The sequence below is a fragment of the Symsagittifera roscoffensis genome, chromosome 1, assembly GCF_963678635.1.
Source record: "Symsagittifera roscoffensis chromosome 1, txSymRosc1.1, whole genome shotgun sequence".
NCBI classification, from domain to species: domain Eukaryota; kingdom Metazoa; phylum Xenacoelomorpha; order Acoela; family Convolutidae; genus Symsagittifera; species Symsagittifera roscoffensis.
The window spans coordinates 100,621,888-100,635,996 of NC_087062.1; the positions used below are offsets into that span (position 1 = coordinate 100,621,888).

At 37.9% G+C, this 14,109-nt stretch overlaps 1 protein-coding gene across 1 annotated transcript; it reads right to left on the reverse strand.

Annotated features, from left to right (window-relative positions):
• Nucleotides 1–12,528: 12,528 nt before the first annotated feature.
• Nucleotides 12,529–13,784, reverse strand: LOC134855230 (ADP-ribosylhydrolase ARH3-like). The gene has a single exon (XM_063872072.1). The coding sequence runs from the start codon at nucleotides 13,652–13,654 to the stop codon at nucleotides 12,548–12,550; it is 1,107 nt and encodes a 368-aa protein (XP_063728142.1). The 5' UTR covers nucleotides 13,655–13,784; the 3' UTR covers nucleotides 12,529–12,547.
• Nucleotides 13,785–14,109: the final 325 nt, after the last annotated feature.

Consider the following 14,109-nt stretch of genomic DNA (forward strand, 5'->3'; position numbering starts at 1 on the left):
CGGACCAGCCATACCTACGTTTTTTATGGAATGACGACAACCAGAACAACATCAAATACCAATACACGCGACACATCTTTGGAGCAATCGAGTTTCCTTGTGTTGCTTGTTACGCAACCAGACGATGCGCAAAGGACAACGATAACAAATACCGTCTTGATTTCAATATCCGAACAAAACTTCGACGTTGACGACCCTTAGAAAATCGTTTCAACGACCGACGAAGATATCGGACTGAAATTCGAACTACAGCACGTTTAGTCTCGGTGGACTCAATTTGACGAAATGGACCTTCAACTCTAAGCAATTCAGTTATAGCATATAAGAACACCTCGGAGAAAAAGACAGCCGCATCACTGACGCTAGACCATTGGAAAGAGTTCTTTGAGTCAAATGGAAGCCAATTTTTCGTGAAGCCAAGAAATTCCAGACACTTAGGAAAGCAGTCATCACGCAACGGATACACCTGAAGTTCACATCCTCGCTATTGAAACCACTCGGATTCAAGATGCTCTCAATAATTCGGTTTCGAACGAGCCTACAACTTGCCTGAACTTATGGACCTCAATGGCACAAATACCTCGAATTAACTATTTTGTCCGACCTCAACGATTGGATCCACGAAAATAAAAATCAGGCAAGATCAACCTGACACGCAAAAATATCTATGGTAGCCCTTCAAAGGACTATATGAGGCGACTGAGCTGATAATAACACGAGCCGAAAAAAGTTACGCCCATTGAACCTTTGAAGAAAAAAAAGAGTACGAAAGCGGAGCTACTAAATTTACATTTAACAGAAAGAACCAAAATACCTCTCAGTAGTCAGAACTTTCATAAGAAAAAAACAAACATGCTAATAAGCCGGCAAAAAATCAACACGCAAACAAAAGACAGAAAATTGGATTTTCGAAAAAGTTAAATACAAGTTTGGAGGAAAGTAACCGGTAAATTAAATTGAATGTTGCAGGAATTGTACATGCCAGCAATTTTTGCTCTGCAATGCGCGAGTAAGCAGTGACTCAGTTCAACAAGATGTTAACCTGAAACAACTTTGTTACAATTTGATAGCATTTGGTAATCGCAAGCATTGAATTTTAAAATTTTGAACACAGAGGCGTAGCAGAGATTGGGGAGACATGCGATACAGAGAATAACTAAAAATAAGAAAATTTACTTCTCTTTGGTTTTTCAAATTCCACAAAAATTGAAATCAAGCTACACGCAGAACACTACTCGTAACTGGAAAAACTCGAGGCCAAAATGTACAAAAAACAAAAAGAGTAATGACAAGTCAAAAACTAAGTTCATGCAAATTCCATCAGCGATTGTCATTACTGAATGGTTGCTAACAAAAGTCACGCACATTTGGAAACTGTTTCTAGAGCTATGCACACTCGCAACTTGTGTGGTAGTTGTTGAAACCTACTGAGAAGAGAAATATACCGAGAAGAGAAATTGGAGATTATCCGGTGGACAAAATTGTTCACGGGAAAGAAATCTAGTATGCAATTGCAATATCCTTCCTTATCGCCAGTGTAAAAACAGATAGAATAACATTTTCATTTACCAGTAATTTACAGAGGCGAAACTCTTTTTGTACAAAAAACAAAAAGAGTAATGACAAGTCAAAAACTAAGTTCATGCAAATTCCATCAGCGATTGTCATTACTGAATGGTTGCTAACAAAAGTCACGTACATTTGGAAAGTGTTTCTAGAGCTATGCACACTCTCAACTTGTGTGGTAGTTGTTGAAACCTACTGAGAAGAGAAATATACCGAGATGAGAAATTGGAGATTATCCGGTGGACAAAATTGTTCACGGGAAAGAAATCTAGTATGCGATTGCAATATCCTTCCTTATCGCCAGTGTAAAAACAGATAGAATAACATTTTCATTAACCAGTAATTTACAGAGGCGAAACTGAACTTCGCCCCACTGGCGATACAAATTTGGTTAAAATTAAACAAAAAACTTGAAAAAACTATATCTTTTTTATCAAAAAAAAAGAGCGGACTCAGGCAGTTGTGTCACTCAAGCACATGTGAAAACTTCTTTTTTTGTTGACAACACGATTTTTAGAATTTTTTTGAAGTTGTTTCGTTTGATTTTAATCAAATTTGTATCGCAAGAGAAGGGAAGCTCAGTTTCGCTTCTGTAAGTTACGCCAGATGATTGATTGAGTTTGAATTTCTAATTACCATGCTGTAAAAAAGCCGAAAACATCTGCGAAACCTTTCGTACCGAAAAAAAATTTGAACTAATAAAAAAATTTATGTCATCTCTCCCCTCAGAGCACACGCACGCATGAAGATCCCCGAATGATGCAGAAAAAGGCCACTAGGTCGATCTAAATCAAGCCGAAACTTATTAACCCTATAAAAACCCCAAAAAATGGGGAACAAAATTTGACAAACCGAGTTGATAAAATTACAACCAGTAATAAAAAGAAATTTCATATCGGCCGGAGGATTAAAATGCTAAATTTGAAGCAATTACAGTTAAAACTGTTTACAACGAAAAAAACGATTCTCAGACCTGGCAATTAAGCCGACAAAACATACGCTGACAAGTAAAAGACCTGAACTTTTTCTGACCCGGAAAATGGACCGTTTGAAAAAAGGTCTCAGTCAGACTCGAACCCCAGTACTTTGCCGTCTCAGGCGTATTCGCTACATCCAGGCTAAGTGTGCAGGAGGCACTAAGACAATTGAATTGAATAAGAACTAAGGTAACACGAGTCTAGATGAGTCCTGTGAGCAAAATTGTTTACGGGAAAGAAGTCTAGTAACGGAAAACAATGCCCTTGCTGATAAGATGATTTTCTTCTATACAGAAGCTAAACGAGTGTTTTAAATTCAAAAATTATTCTGAAAAATTAGTATCAAACAATTTAACAAAAACATTTTACTACCTGGTCATTTCACTACTAAACAACTTAAATCAACAACAATTTACCTCCTATCACACCCAAGTTAAGCCAGCGATTAACATAAGCATGAAAAAGTTGGCTCATCTAAGTTATACTTGCTAAAATGAAGCTTCCTAAATTACTTAGGACTCGTATCGATAAGTTCGTAGGTTCGTTATGTATTTATAATAAGATATTTCACTAAACAAACATGATTACTAAAAACTTGCTTGTGCTAATTTATAACAATTTGACATAATATTTCTGAACAAAACAAAATTCTGACAGTCATTTCATGCTGTGCTCGATTCATGAAGAAACGCAAAGATCGAAAAAAAAACGATTGAACCTCTCGAATACACAGGTTCATCTTAAAACAAACTGAGACTTTTAGCGTCGGTCCACGAAGTTTATTTCGAAAAGAAATTAACCGAAAAACAGATTTGCTCAAAAATGATTAACATAAATGCGAACAGGCAATGAATTGATCGAGACCCGTGGAGAGCACAATCATGACCTTTCAGAGGGAAACTCAGATGCTCGAAATGTCATCAAGCACTCAAAAGAGCTCAGCAAAAAATTAACACCGACAGTTACAAATGTCAGTGCAATTTTACCAGTAACAAATCAGATGGCTACTCAGTTTGCCCTCCCTACTAAATACAAACTGATTCGAACGGCTGCAGGCACGTTGTTCCGTTTGATTTAAGTAAATGGAAGCTGTTTCGCTTCTGTAACTTACGCCAGATGATTGATTGAGTTTGAAATTCCAACTAACATGCGGTAAAAAGCCGAAAACATCTGAGCAGAAACCCTTCATGCCGGAAAAAATCAAAAACATTTCAATTAATAAAAAAATAATGTCTCTTCTCCCCTCAGAGAACACGCACGCATAAAGATCCCCGAATGATGCGGAAAAAGGCCACTAGGTCGATCTAAATCAAGCCGAAACTTATTAACCCGATAAAAACCCCAAAAAATGGGGAACAAAATTTGACAAACCGAGTTGATAAAATTACAGCCAGTAATAAAAACAAATTTCATATCGGCGGGAGAATTAAAATGCTAAATTTGAAGCAATTACAGTGAAAACTGTTTACAACGAAAAAATCGATTCTCAGACCTGGCAACTAAGCCGACAAAACATACGCCGACAAATAAAAGGCCTGAACTTTTTCTGACCCGGAAAATGGACCGTTTGAAAAAAGGTCTCAGTCAGATTCGAACCCCAGTACTTTGCCGTCTCAGGCGTATTCGCTACATCCAGGCTAAGTGTGCAGGAGGCACTAAGAAATTTGAATTGAATAAGAACTAAAGTAACACGAGTCTAGATGAGTCCTGTGAGCAAAAATGTTTACGGGAAAGAAGTCTAGTAACGGAAAACAATGCCCTTGCTGATAAGATAAATTTCTTCTATACAGAAGCTAAACGAATGTTTTAAACTCAAAAATTATTCTGAATGAATTTGAAAGGTGCATAAAAAATTAGTATCAAACAATTTAACAAAAACATTTTACTACCTGGTCATTTCACTACTAAACAACTTAAATCATTAAAAACCTACAACTTGCATGAACTTAAGTACCTCAATGGGACGAAGACCTCGAATTAACTATTTTGTCCGACCTCAACGATTTGATCCACGAAATCGAAGACTTCAACAACATACTACCAGAGTCGAACGTACTTCCTACCAGATGAAAGCAACCGACATTCAACTACACGTGTTCAGCGACGCCTCAGGATACTTGCAGCACTTGCATACCTCAGGATAGCTTACAACGACAACACAGTGGGCCTTAAGTTGCTAATCGGAAAAGCCCGAAAATCACCATTCAAAGAATGACTAATCCGAACCTGGAGCTTCAGGCCGCAACTTATGGAGCCAAACTAGCCAAGTTTGTGAAAGAATAGCACGAAATCACAATCAACAGCTTGACAGTTTGGAAAGACAGTACAACAGTTCTTCACTAGATCAACACACCAAATCAGCGCCACCGGATATTCATTGTTAACCGCCCAAACCTCATTTTGGACATCACTTCCCATTTGGATTGGAGATACGCGCCCAGTAATACAACTCAGCCGACGACGCCAAACGTGGATATAGAGCCTCAGAAATAACTTCAACCTCCCGCTGGATCACAGGACAAGCCTTCCTACTCTCACCTAGCATTGACTGGTCTACTCAACCAACCTTGCAGCAACCGACTGCTGTACTTACGACATTTCTACAATAGGACTTTTGGCTCCTGTGATCACGCAAGCACCAGAAAAGGATCACCCGGCAATACTTACCCTGCCGCCGCATATGACAAAAACCCTTCAACCCTCAAATGGCCGACCTACCACTACGTCTGACTGACAACGTCTACCTTTTACACTCGACTGGCATCAACTTCTTTGGACCCTTTTCCGTACGCAACAACGGGGACTTCAGCAAGCAATAAGCTCTTTTCTTCTCCTGCCTTGTGTCCGGCGCCGTTCACTCTGAAATTTGCCCTGTTATGATGCAGACTCCGCTCTTCAAGCCCCTGCGCAGCTTCATAGCCCGACGCAGAAAACCTAAACTGATCTTTACGGACAACGGATAATGTTTCGTTGTAGTAGCAACGAAATGCAACAGAGCCTCGCCGAATTAACAGATCCTCGCCGAATTCACAAATTTTTCGAATCACGAGCAAGTTTTTCTAACTTTGAAATGTTCGAATCACGAATAGTAGGGCTTTAATATGACATATCACTCAACTCTGTCCGATGATTATTTGTGGTAGCTAATTTTGCGAGGAAAAAATAGTAAAACAGACCCGAATCCAAAGTTCCTCCCATTTTCAATGGTCGGAATAACATGGTACCTCTAGCGAACGCTTCACCTATACACAAAATGGGCGCCATAAAAAATTGATTAAAAAATAATGAACTGAGCGCAGTCTTTCAGATTTGATGAAAATTCTAATTCCTGATTACAAGACACATGCTTTCGCAACAGTTAAATGTCAGCGGAATCTAATCCTAGTGTAAAACAAGACTCTGTTGCACAAGAAAATTACCCCCTGACAATCTCTGAACTAAAGTCTTGATAGGCTTACATTTTTCTTTTGATGAGTGGCAAAAACACAGACACAAAACGAATTCGAGGTTAAAATGAGGCAAACATCATGAACCCGGGTTGCAAAAAAAACACGTTTCGAGTTATAAAAAAAAACGTTTCAACGTTTAAAGCGTTTTAACCATGTTTTAAACAAAAAAAAAACAATTAAACTATATGCAGTCTGTGCGCCGCACTTTACCCAGTTGAGTGCTTTTTTCATTTCACTTTCAACAGGATCGACTCCAAAAAAAATCGTAAGCGGAGACAAAAAAAACGCAGCAAACCAAGAACCCAGAAGAGAAGATTTTTACCGTTATTCGGCACTTTCGAGCCATTCGCGTCGTTCGATACCTCGTTCACGAAATCCATCGAGGAGGTTGTTCCACGAATACAGTTCATTTTTTCAAAGCACACAAGAAAATCTGCAAATCAGGGGAAGTTGTTTTAAAGCTAAATTATTCAGTGTTTTAAACACTGTGTTAAACGTGTTTTAAACACGTTTTAAGCGAGACATGTTTTAAACATTGCAACCCTGTCATGAACTGACCATTTCATATTTTTGTTCGGCAGAAAATTTGGCGATTAGAACAACAGGCTTTTATCGGATGAAACAGGAATGTAAGATTTTCAGATGAGCAGCAATTATTACTCAGTTGGCTCGAAATGATGAATACACACGAAAAATGACTGATTCAGCAAATTATCAGAAGCCCACGAGCAAGTTGTATCCCAGTAAGAAAATCTGGGTAGACGCCCTTTGTCTTGAGGGAAAAAGATCGAATTTTTGTGAAGCTCTAATAACTTTTGAAACTCAAATTTAGCTCAAATAAGGCAATATGAGGCTGATGCACCAATACCAATATAACAAGCAAAACTGTCAAGTCTACGAAACTTTAACAAGAAAATTGCTAGATGCCCTGGGAGAACTGCAGCGAGATTTGACGAGGTAGAAACAAAAATTGCCTAAATCTCTCTTGCTCTCTCACAAACACAATCAATCTCAGAAATTCGAAACAGAGATCGATTAAGTACAACAAACATGAAATGCAAAAACTCGTAAGAGTTGCAATATCATGGATCTTAAGTCCCTGCACTATTACCTCTATAGTTACCTAGATTATTACGTTAGATATGGTATTCAAAATAGGTTAAAAAAAGGTTAGAACTAAACCGACAAAAGTAAGCAGGCACACAGTTCTTGTATGCAAAGTTTAGAGGTCTCGTCCGGATTTGATCACCAGCCCAATGATTTCTCAAGCATGATCTTTACCTTCAGGCTAAATGGTCTGATAATAACAAAACAAGGTACCAAATGATTCCCTGAGTCTGTAAAACAAGTTGTAAATCTGAAAAAATCTAAGCTGCTTTTTGAGATTCTAAAATTTTAAACTGGCCTATTTTTTTGAAAATTTTTTGCGATAGTGGACAGAATATTTCCCGCTTGAAAAAAAAAAACAGGTCCTGGTCAGATTCGACGCCAGAAACTTTACCGCCCCAGGCATATTCGTTACCTCCAGGCTGAGTTGGCCGGGACTACATGCAAGTTTGAATTCACTATGAACCAAGATACAAGTGATTTTGTTAAACAAGTTATTAACTAAAAAACGTCTATTTCAGTTTGATAACGCTTGATAATCGCAAGCGTAACAAGTAAACATGGGTTATAATTCCTAATTATGATTAGGTGGCTCGTAAATTGCAAGAAAATTCCCATATCAAGAAATCCACTTAGATAGATTGTGACTTAGTTATAGATTCAGGCGCAACTTGCAGTATGAAAAAGGATAAGATTCTTTTTTTTGAGCTGCACGAGTTTTAGCGAGATTGTTGAAAACGCTAAAAAAACGGAGTCTAATGTTTCAAGTTAGAGTTGAGTTGGCTGTGAGAGATTCTAAAGGAAATTTAAGAAAAGTTTCAATGAGTGATTGTTTCCATGTACCAGAAAAATCAGAAAATTTAGTGTCTGTCTCAAACTTATTAGAAGAGGAGCTAGAAATATTTTTTTGAGAAAACTCATGTATTGACCAAGGAAATGGGACCGTTTATCCTCTAAGTGAGCGAGGAAATCGTTTTATGTGGAAAATAATAGGATTTAGAAATCACGAAAAATGAAGCGATGATAAAATGGAAAACAATTCTTCAGAATTCAGATTCAATGAAAATAATTTTTGCAGAGAGACAGAAGAGAAGATTGAGAACTTCACAGAGCAAAATGAGAACTTGATGATAAATGGCGATGATGAAATGAAAAGCGTTGAGCTGAAAAATGAGTCTAGAGCACATCCAAAAACTAAAACGTCATTAGATGAACGAGGTAAGGAGGAGTCACGAAACTTATGCGAGGTTAAGAAGTTTCAGAGTATGGACATAGAGTTAGGTTCAAAGATAGTGGAAAGTAGGAAGTTGATGATGCAATTCTTATTTTGAAAGAAGGAGTGTTAAGTTTCGGAGAAATGACTTCTCACTTTATAGAGAAGTCTTTTTCCACTTTTTTGTTCAAAATAAGAACATGATTGGATATCGCACGATGTCATGCGATATCATATCACGTGATCAGAACTCAACAGGCGGTTAACTTTCTTTATATATAGAGGTTGATTTTCTATTCTTATCGCTCTCTAATTAAACTGTTGATTATATCTAGTTTTGCTGCCAACCTGTGATCGGTTATGGGCCCAGCTGCCAAAACACGTGCCAAAAGTCTAGATTGAATGACTTAACAAAAAATTTTGAGAGAGCAAGCTGTAAATTTGTGACCCGAAGTCACACCAAGACAACCGAGGAAAAAGTCACAAAGAAGATAGTGAAGTGGCAGATAGACAACAGAGCAAAACGAGGAGTCATTGAGACAGGGCATTGAGACAATTCAAGGATCAGTGAAGACAGTCACAAGGAAAGCCGAAAGAAGCACACGAGAGAAAGAGATACACACACACAGAGAGAGAGAGAGAGAGAGAGAGGGAGATAGAGAGGGAGAGAGAGAGAGAGAGAGAAACAGTGATAGATAGAAACTGACCAACTGGTCAATTTGATAAACTCAATTGATGTGGTGTTTTACAAATTTGTAGATTTTGTAGATTTTTATGTTGCTTGGAGGGATCGTAATCCGTCGCTGCGAGATCTGAACTCGAACCTGATTTAAAGAATAGAAGTTCCACAATAGAAAAAGACTCCAAAATTTCTATTTTGCTAATATATATTGCTATTTATGAAGTCTGTGAAGTAACCTTAGCTTTGCTAAATCGCTGATGTGTTATTCAGTATGCTTACCGTTAGGCTTCGGATCAGACTTAGGTAATGAGATACATGCTTACGTATATTATGCGCCGCGATATGTTTGCGGATATAATATAGACTGAATTTTTGTCATTGAAAAGTACGTGGAACATAAGATATTTGTTCAGAGCAATACGGTTTAGGTTAAAAATGACTCAGTCAGAGAAAAATGTTTTCAGGAAAAGAATATTTTTTGTACTTTGCTGAGCAATTTGAGGCTAGATTTTTTTTCTCTTAGATAGATTTTCATCCAGTGTTAGGAAAAATGCTACTGTAGAACAGAGAGAGGCATCTTTAAGAAAAGGGAGAGAAATTTAGGTGAAAAATAATTGCATGTTTGATATGAGTTGATACAATGTTTAGACAAAAAATCTCTTTGGTTTTGGAGACCCTATAGAGGCAAGGGAAGCAAGGCTTGGGAAATTTGTGCACAAGTTTCAAAAGCGCCGAGAGACCGAGACTGCAGCAATTGATTTCAGACTTAACTTCGATAAGAATGAAAGGTAATGAGAGTGAAGTCGATTATATCCCTAGAGGTGAAGAGTTGCAGTATAATTTAGATGCAGCAGGCGAGGATTTAAGTGAAAAGATGTTTGTGTCAATCATTCTCGAAGGCCTATTAAAAGAGTTCAATACGTTTTGTACTTTGGTTAAGTTTAGCATAGATGATAAGTGTTTAAACGAAATTAAGAAAGACTTGTTAAACTTTGAAAGTAATCATAGGAATGAGAAGGAGGCGACTGAACATTCGTTTATTTTCGAACAAAAACATGTTTTAGGTGCAATAAGACAGGACACATAGCAGCTCATTGTAGATCTTAGCTATTGAAAAAGGTTAACCAATCATCTGGTGATAGACCTCCAGTGAAATGTTTCAGGTGCTTAGAAATAGGACACATAGCAAGGGATTGTAAGAAGGACTTGTAAGAAGAGAAAAGCGCGGGAGAAGCGCAGCAGTTAGCTGAAACAAATGAAACTTATATTAGCTATTACAACTCAGCCGATAGAGTCGATGTTGACTTAGTTATAGATTCAGGCGCAACTTGCAGTATGATGAAGGATAGAGGTTTTTTCGTTGAGTTGGACTGTTGAAAACGCTAACAAAACGGAGTCTAATGTTTTAAGGAACCGGTGAGTTTACTGAGATATTTTCAAGAAAATTTGAAAAAAAGTTTCAATGAACGATTGTTTCCATGTAGCAGAAAAATCAGAAAATTTATTGTCAGTCTCAAAACTTAGAAGAGGAGCTAGAGTAATTTTTGGAAAAAAATTACGTATTGATCAAGAAAATGAGACTATTTATCCTCTAAGTGAGCGAGAAAACCGTTTTATTTGAAAAATAATAGGATTTAGAAATCACGAAAAATGAAGTGTTGATAAAATGGAAAACATTTCTTCCAGAGTTCAGATTCAATATAACGTATTTTTGCAGAGAGACAGGAGAGAAATAGAGAACTTTAAAGAGCAAAATGAGAATTTGATGACAAATGACGATGACAAAATGAAAGAGGTTGAGCTGAAAAATGAGTCTAGAGCCCATGCAAAAACTAAAAAGTCATTAGATGAACGAGGTAAGGAGGAGTCAAGAAACTTATGCGAGGCTAAGAAGTCTCAGAGTATGGACATTAAGTTAGGTTCAAAGAAATTGAAGACTAGGAAGTTTGAAAGCAGTGCAAGCAAATTGATCAGGATACTTGAGCTAGGACAGACTGATACTGCTCTCAACAAATATCGTATGGGAAAACTGAATCTCAAGAATAGTGTAGACTGTGACATTCGACCAGAATGTGAAAAATGCAATCTCTGCAGAATTCGAATTTTTAGCAGCGAGCCTTCCGGATTGGTGATTATTAAGAATTAAGAGCGTTATTGGAACGATTGGCCAAACGGTGAGGACTGGAATATTCTGGTATTTTAAAATTTCAAAAATTCGAATTATGACGTCATATTTCTGAGAAACGTCAGAAACGGCCGATTTGGCTAAAACAAGAAAGAAAAATAGAACAACATTAGCTGCGCTAACAACAACTACGAAATCGAGATTGGAAAACGACAACGAGTTACAGAGAACACTCCGAGTTGCAACATTTGTGCCGCTACAATAGTTGCAAGGCCGTTGCGAACAACGGTGAAGGGTGAAAGACGGCCTTCCGGATTAAGAAGAAATCAGGATTAACAAGCTTGATCCAGCGGATTTGTCAATCCGGAGGGGTAAAGGAACTGAAACTTTGATCCTGTTACATAAACTTTTAGCTTCCTGTCATGTCCTGACTTGAATTTAATTAACATCTAGATTCATTTTGATAAGGATGAGAAGCTAGGAGTTGGGGGAAAGGGTTGATCCATCTTCGATGGAGATGATGATTTTTATCTACTGAACAAAAACAATAGTAATAAAATAAGTAGTAGCCCTGTTTTTAGGAGTGACCTCGTGGTCTGGGGATACTGAGACCCAGCCATGAGCTCACTATTTCTGCATGTAATCTAGTTAATTTGAGTGTTTTGACCGAAGCCGAAAGCAGTAACGTTTTTGTCGACCCGATGTTAGAAAGACCACCGAAAAGTACTGGCTTGGTAGAGACGGTGAAAAGCATGCAAAGCTCTGTTTAGACGTTAGCCAGTCGTCTTAAGACTTAGTTTTGTCTTCCGTCGATATGTATCTTCCGGGCGAATGTTACAGACTTATTTTGAAAGGAGGAGTGTTAAGTTTTGGAGAAATGACTTCTCACTTTATAGAGAAGTCTTTTTCCACTTTTTGTTAAATAAGAACATGATTGGATATCGCACATGTCACGCGATGTCATATCACGAGATCAGATCTCAACAGGCGGTTAACTTTCCGTATATATAGAAGTTGATTTACTAGTCTTTTATCGCTCTCTTATTAAACAGTTGATTATACCTAGTTTTGTTGCCAACCTGTGATACGCATAACCTCATGTTTTCATAAGCCTTTTGCCGAAAGGCTAGGACAAATACAGCAGATCATTCAAGAAAAACCGAGTAAAACGTCTAACGAAGCTAACATTCGTAGAAAACCAGAAAAAAAATTTGAAAATATATATTTTTTCAAATAGGCTCGGGAAAATTTGATGTGAAGCTTTCATAACTAATATTAGAGTTAAACCAATACCAATGGATACGACCGAAAACTTTTTTAAAAGGCAAAATGAATAAGCCAACAATGAAGCCGACGCCCAGTCAGCTGAAAAAGTGGCTTGTAATGTTTTAATTGAGTTAAAAAAATAATTAAAAAATTCATTAATTATCATGGATTCGCTGGCTCTACTTTAACATCAACTTGTGAACGCAGTTCATAAATCTTATCTGCAATTTGGATGAACTGCTCATTTGCTTCACAAGCTTTTATCCAAGCTGGAGGAATCTGATCAGGTTCTGATCCATAATAAGCACCGCAAATAGCCCCGCACATTGAAGCTATTGTGTCCGTATCGCCTCCCATCGCAATACAATGCAAAATAGAATTGCACAAAGGTGGTAACTGCTCTTTTGTTCCGGTCACACCATTTTCCACTGTTATTGGCTGGTGAAGAGTAAACAAAAACATGAAAATGGCCAGAGGAACAGATCGGTGCGCCGAAATTTCATTGCCAAGCTCAGTTCTAAGTGTCGCCATTTTCGTGGCGTCTAACGCATGGCCCTCAAATTTGAGTACCAGATGCTTGATAGTTTCAAGGATGTTCAAATAATAGCACACAAATGAATCAGTTCTTGTTTTAACGGAGTCTTCAGTTTCAACCAACTTCATTTGATCGATTAACAAATCGAGAAACTTCACTTTATCCAAATCTTTGACACCATTTTGATTCAGAGCACACTTCACCGCAACCGCTTGCAAAACTGAACCATGAATTCCTAAGATGTGAGCATGGGTTAATTTTGCTTGCATGGCGGCATAATGTCTACAATCTTCAAACGATTGAGAAAACAGGGCTACAGGACTGACCCTCATCGCAGCCCCATTTCCATAGCTTCCAGTGCCATCAAACATTAATGAGGCTTCAAAAAAAGGATCCTCTTGTTTATTAGACAAAAGCTGTGGCAATAACTCGGAAGCTCCAGCTCCATAGCCGCGGTCGGGATTTCGATTGAAATGCTCACGAAATGATTTTGCAATATTTACACAGTCTGGTTGTGAAGAAAATTTCGATTCAATCAATGCCTCAGACAAAGCCAGTGTGAGTGCTGAGTCATCACTGTAAGGTAAGACTGTAGACAAAGATTGGAATCTGAATAAGTGTTTATTAAGCACAGAAAAGGGCACTTTTGCGGACCCTTCAAAATTTAGACCGACACAATCGCCAAGCAAGGCTCCTAACAAAGTTCCCCGGAAACTTGACCGCAAGAATTCCATCTATTCGGCAAAATATTTGAGTTCTCTTAGATCACCCGAGCTAACGCACAACACAGCAACTCAAGAAACAATTTCAATGTCGCAAGCTCGAAGAAAAACTCTTACGCAACTCAACATCAGTGCTATACATGATCCTGAAAATACAAACGTATCCGCACAATTACTGTCTCAAACCGGGCCTGTTTATTCCCTGGCGCGTCATCGAGCGGAATACCCGAAAAAATGAATCCATTCCAGGATAGCCGAAAACAAAATGTTACCGGAGAGCAGAAAATTTTTTTTATTCACGGTTCTTTGTTTTCTTTTTTTTTGTGCCAGTCGGTCATATTTGGAAGTTTGACCTTGAGGAATACGAACTACGCAATTTTGGGAGAAAAATTAATTTTTCAAAAATTCGAATTGAGCCTGTCATGCTCAACTTTCTCGCGAAAACTGAAAATCTCAGAAATAGAATA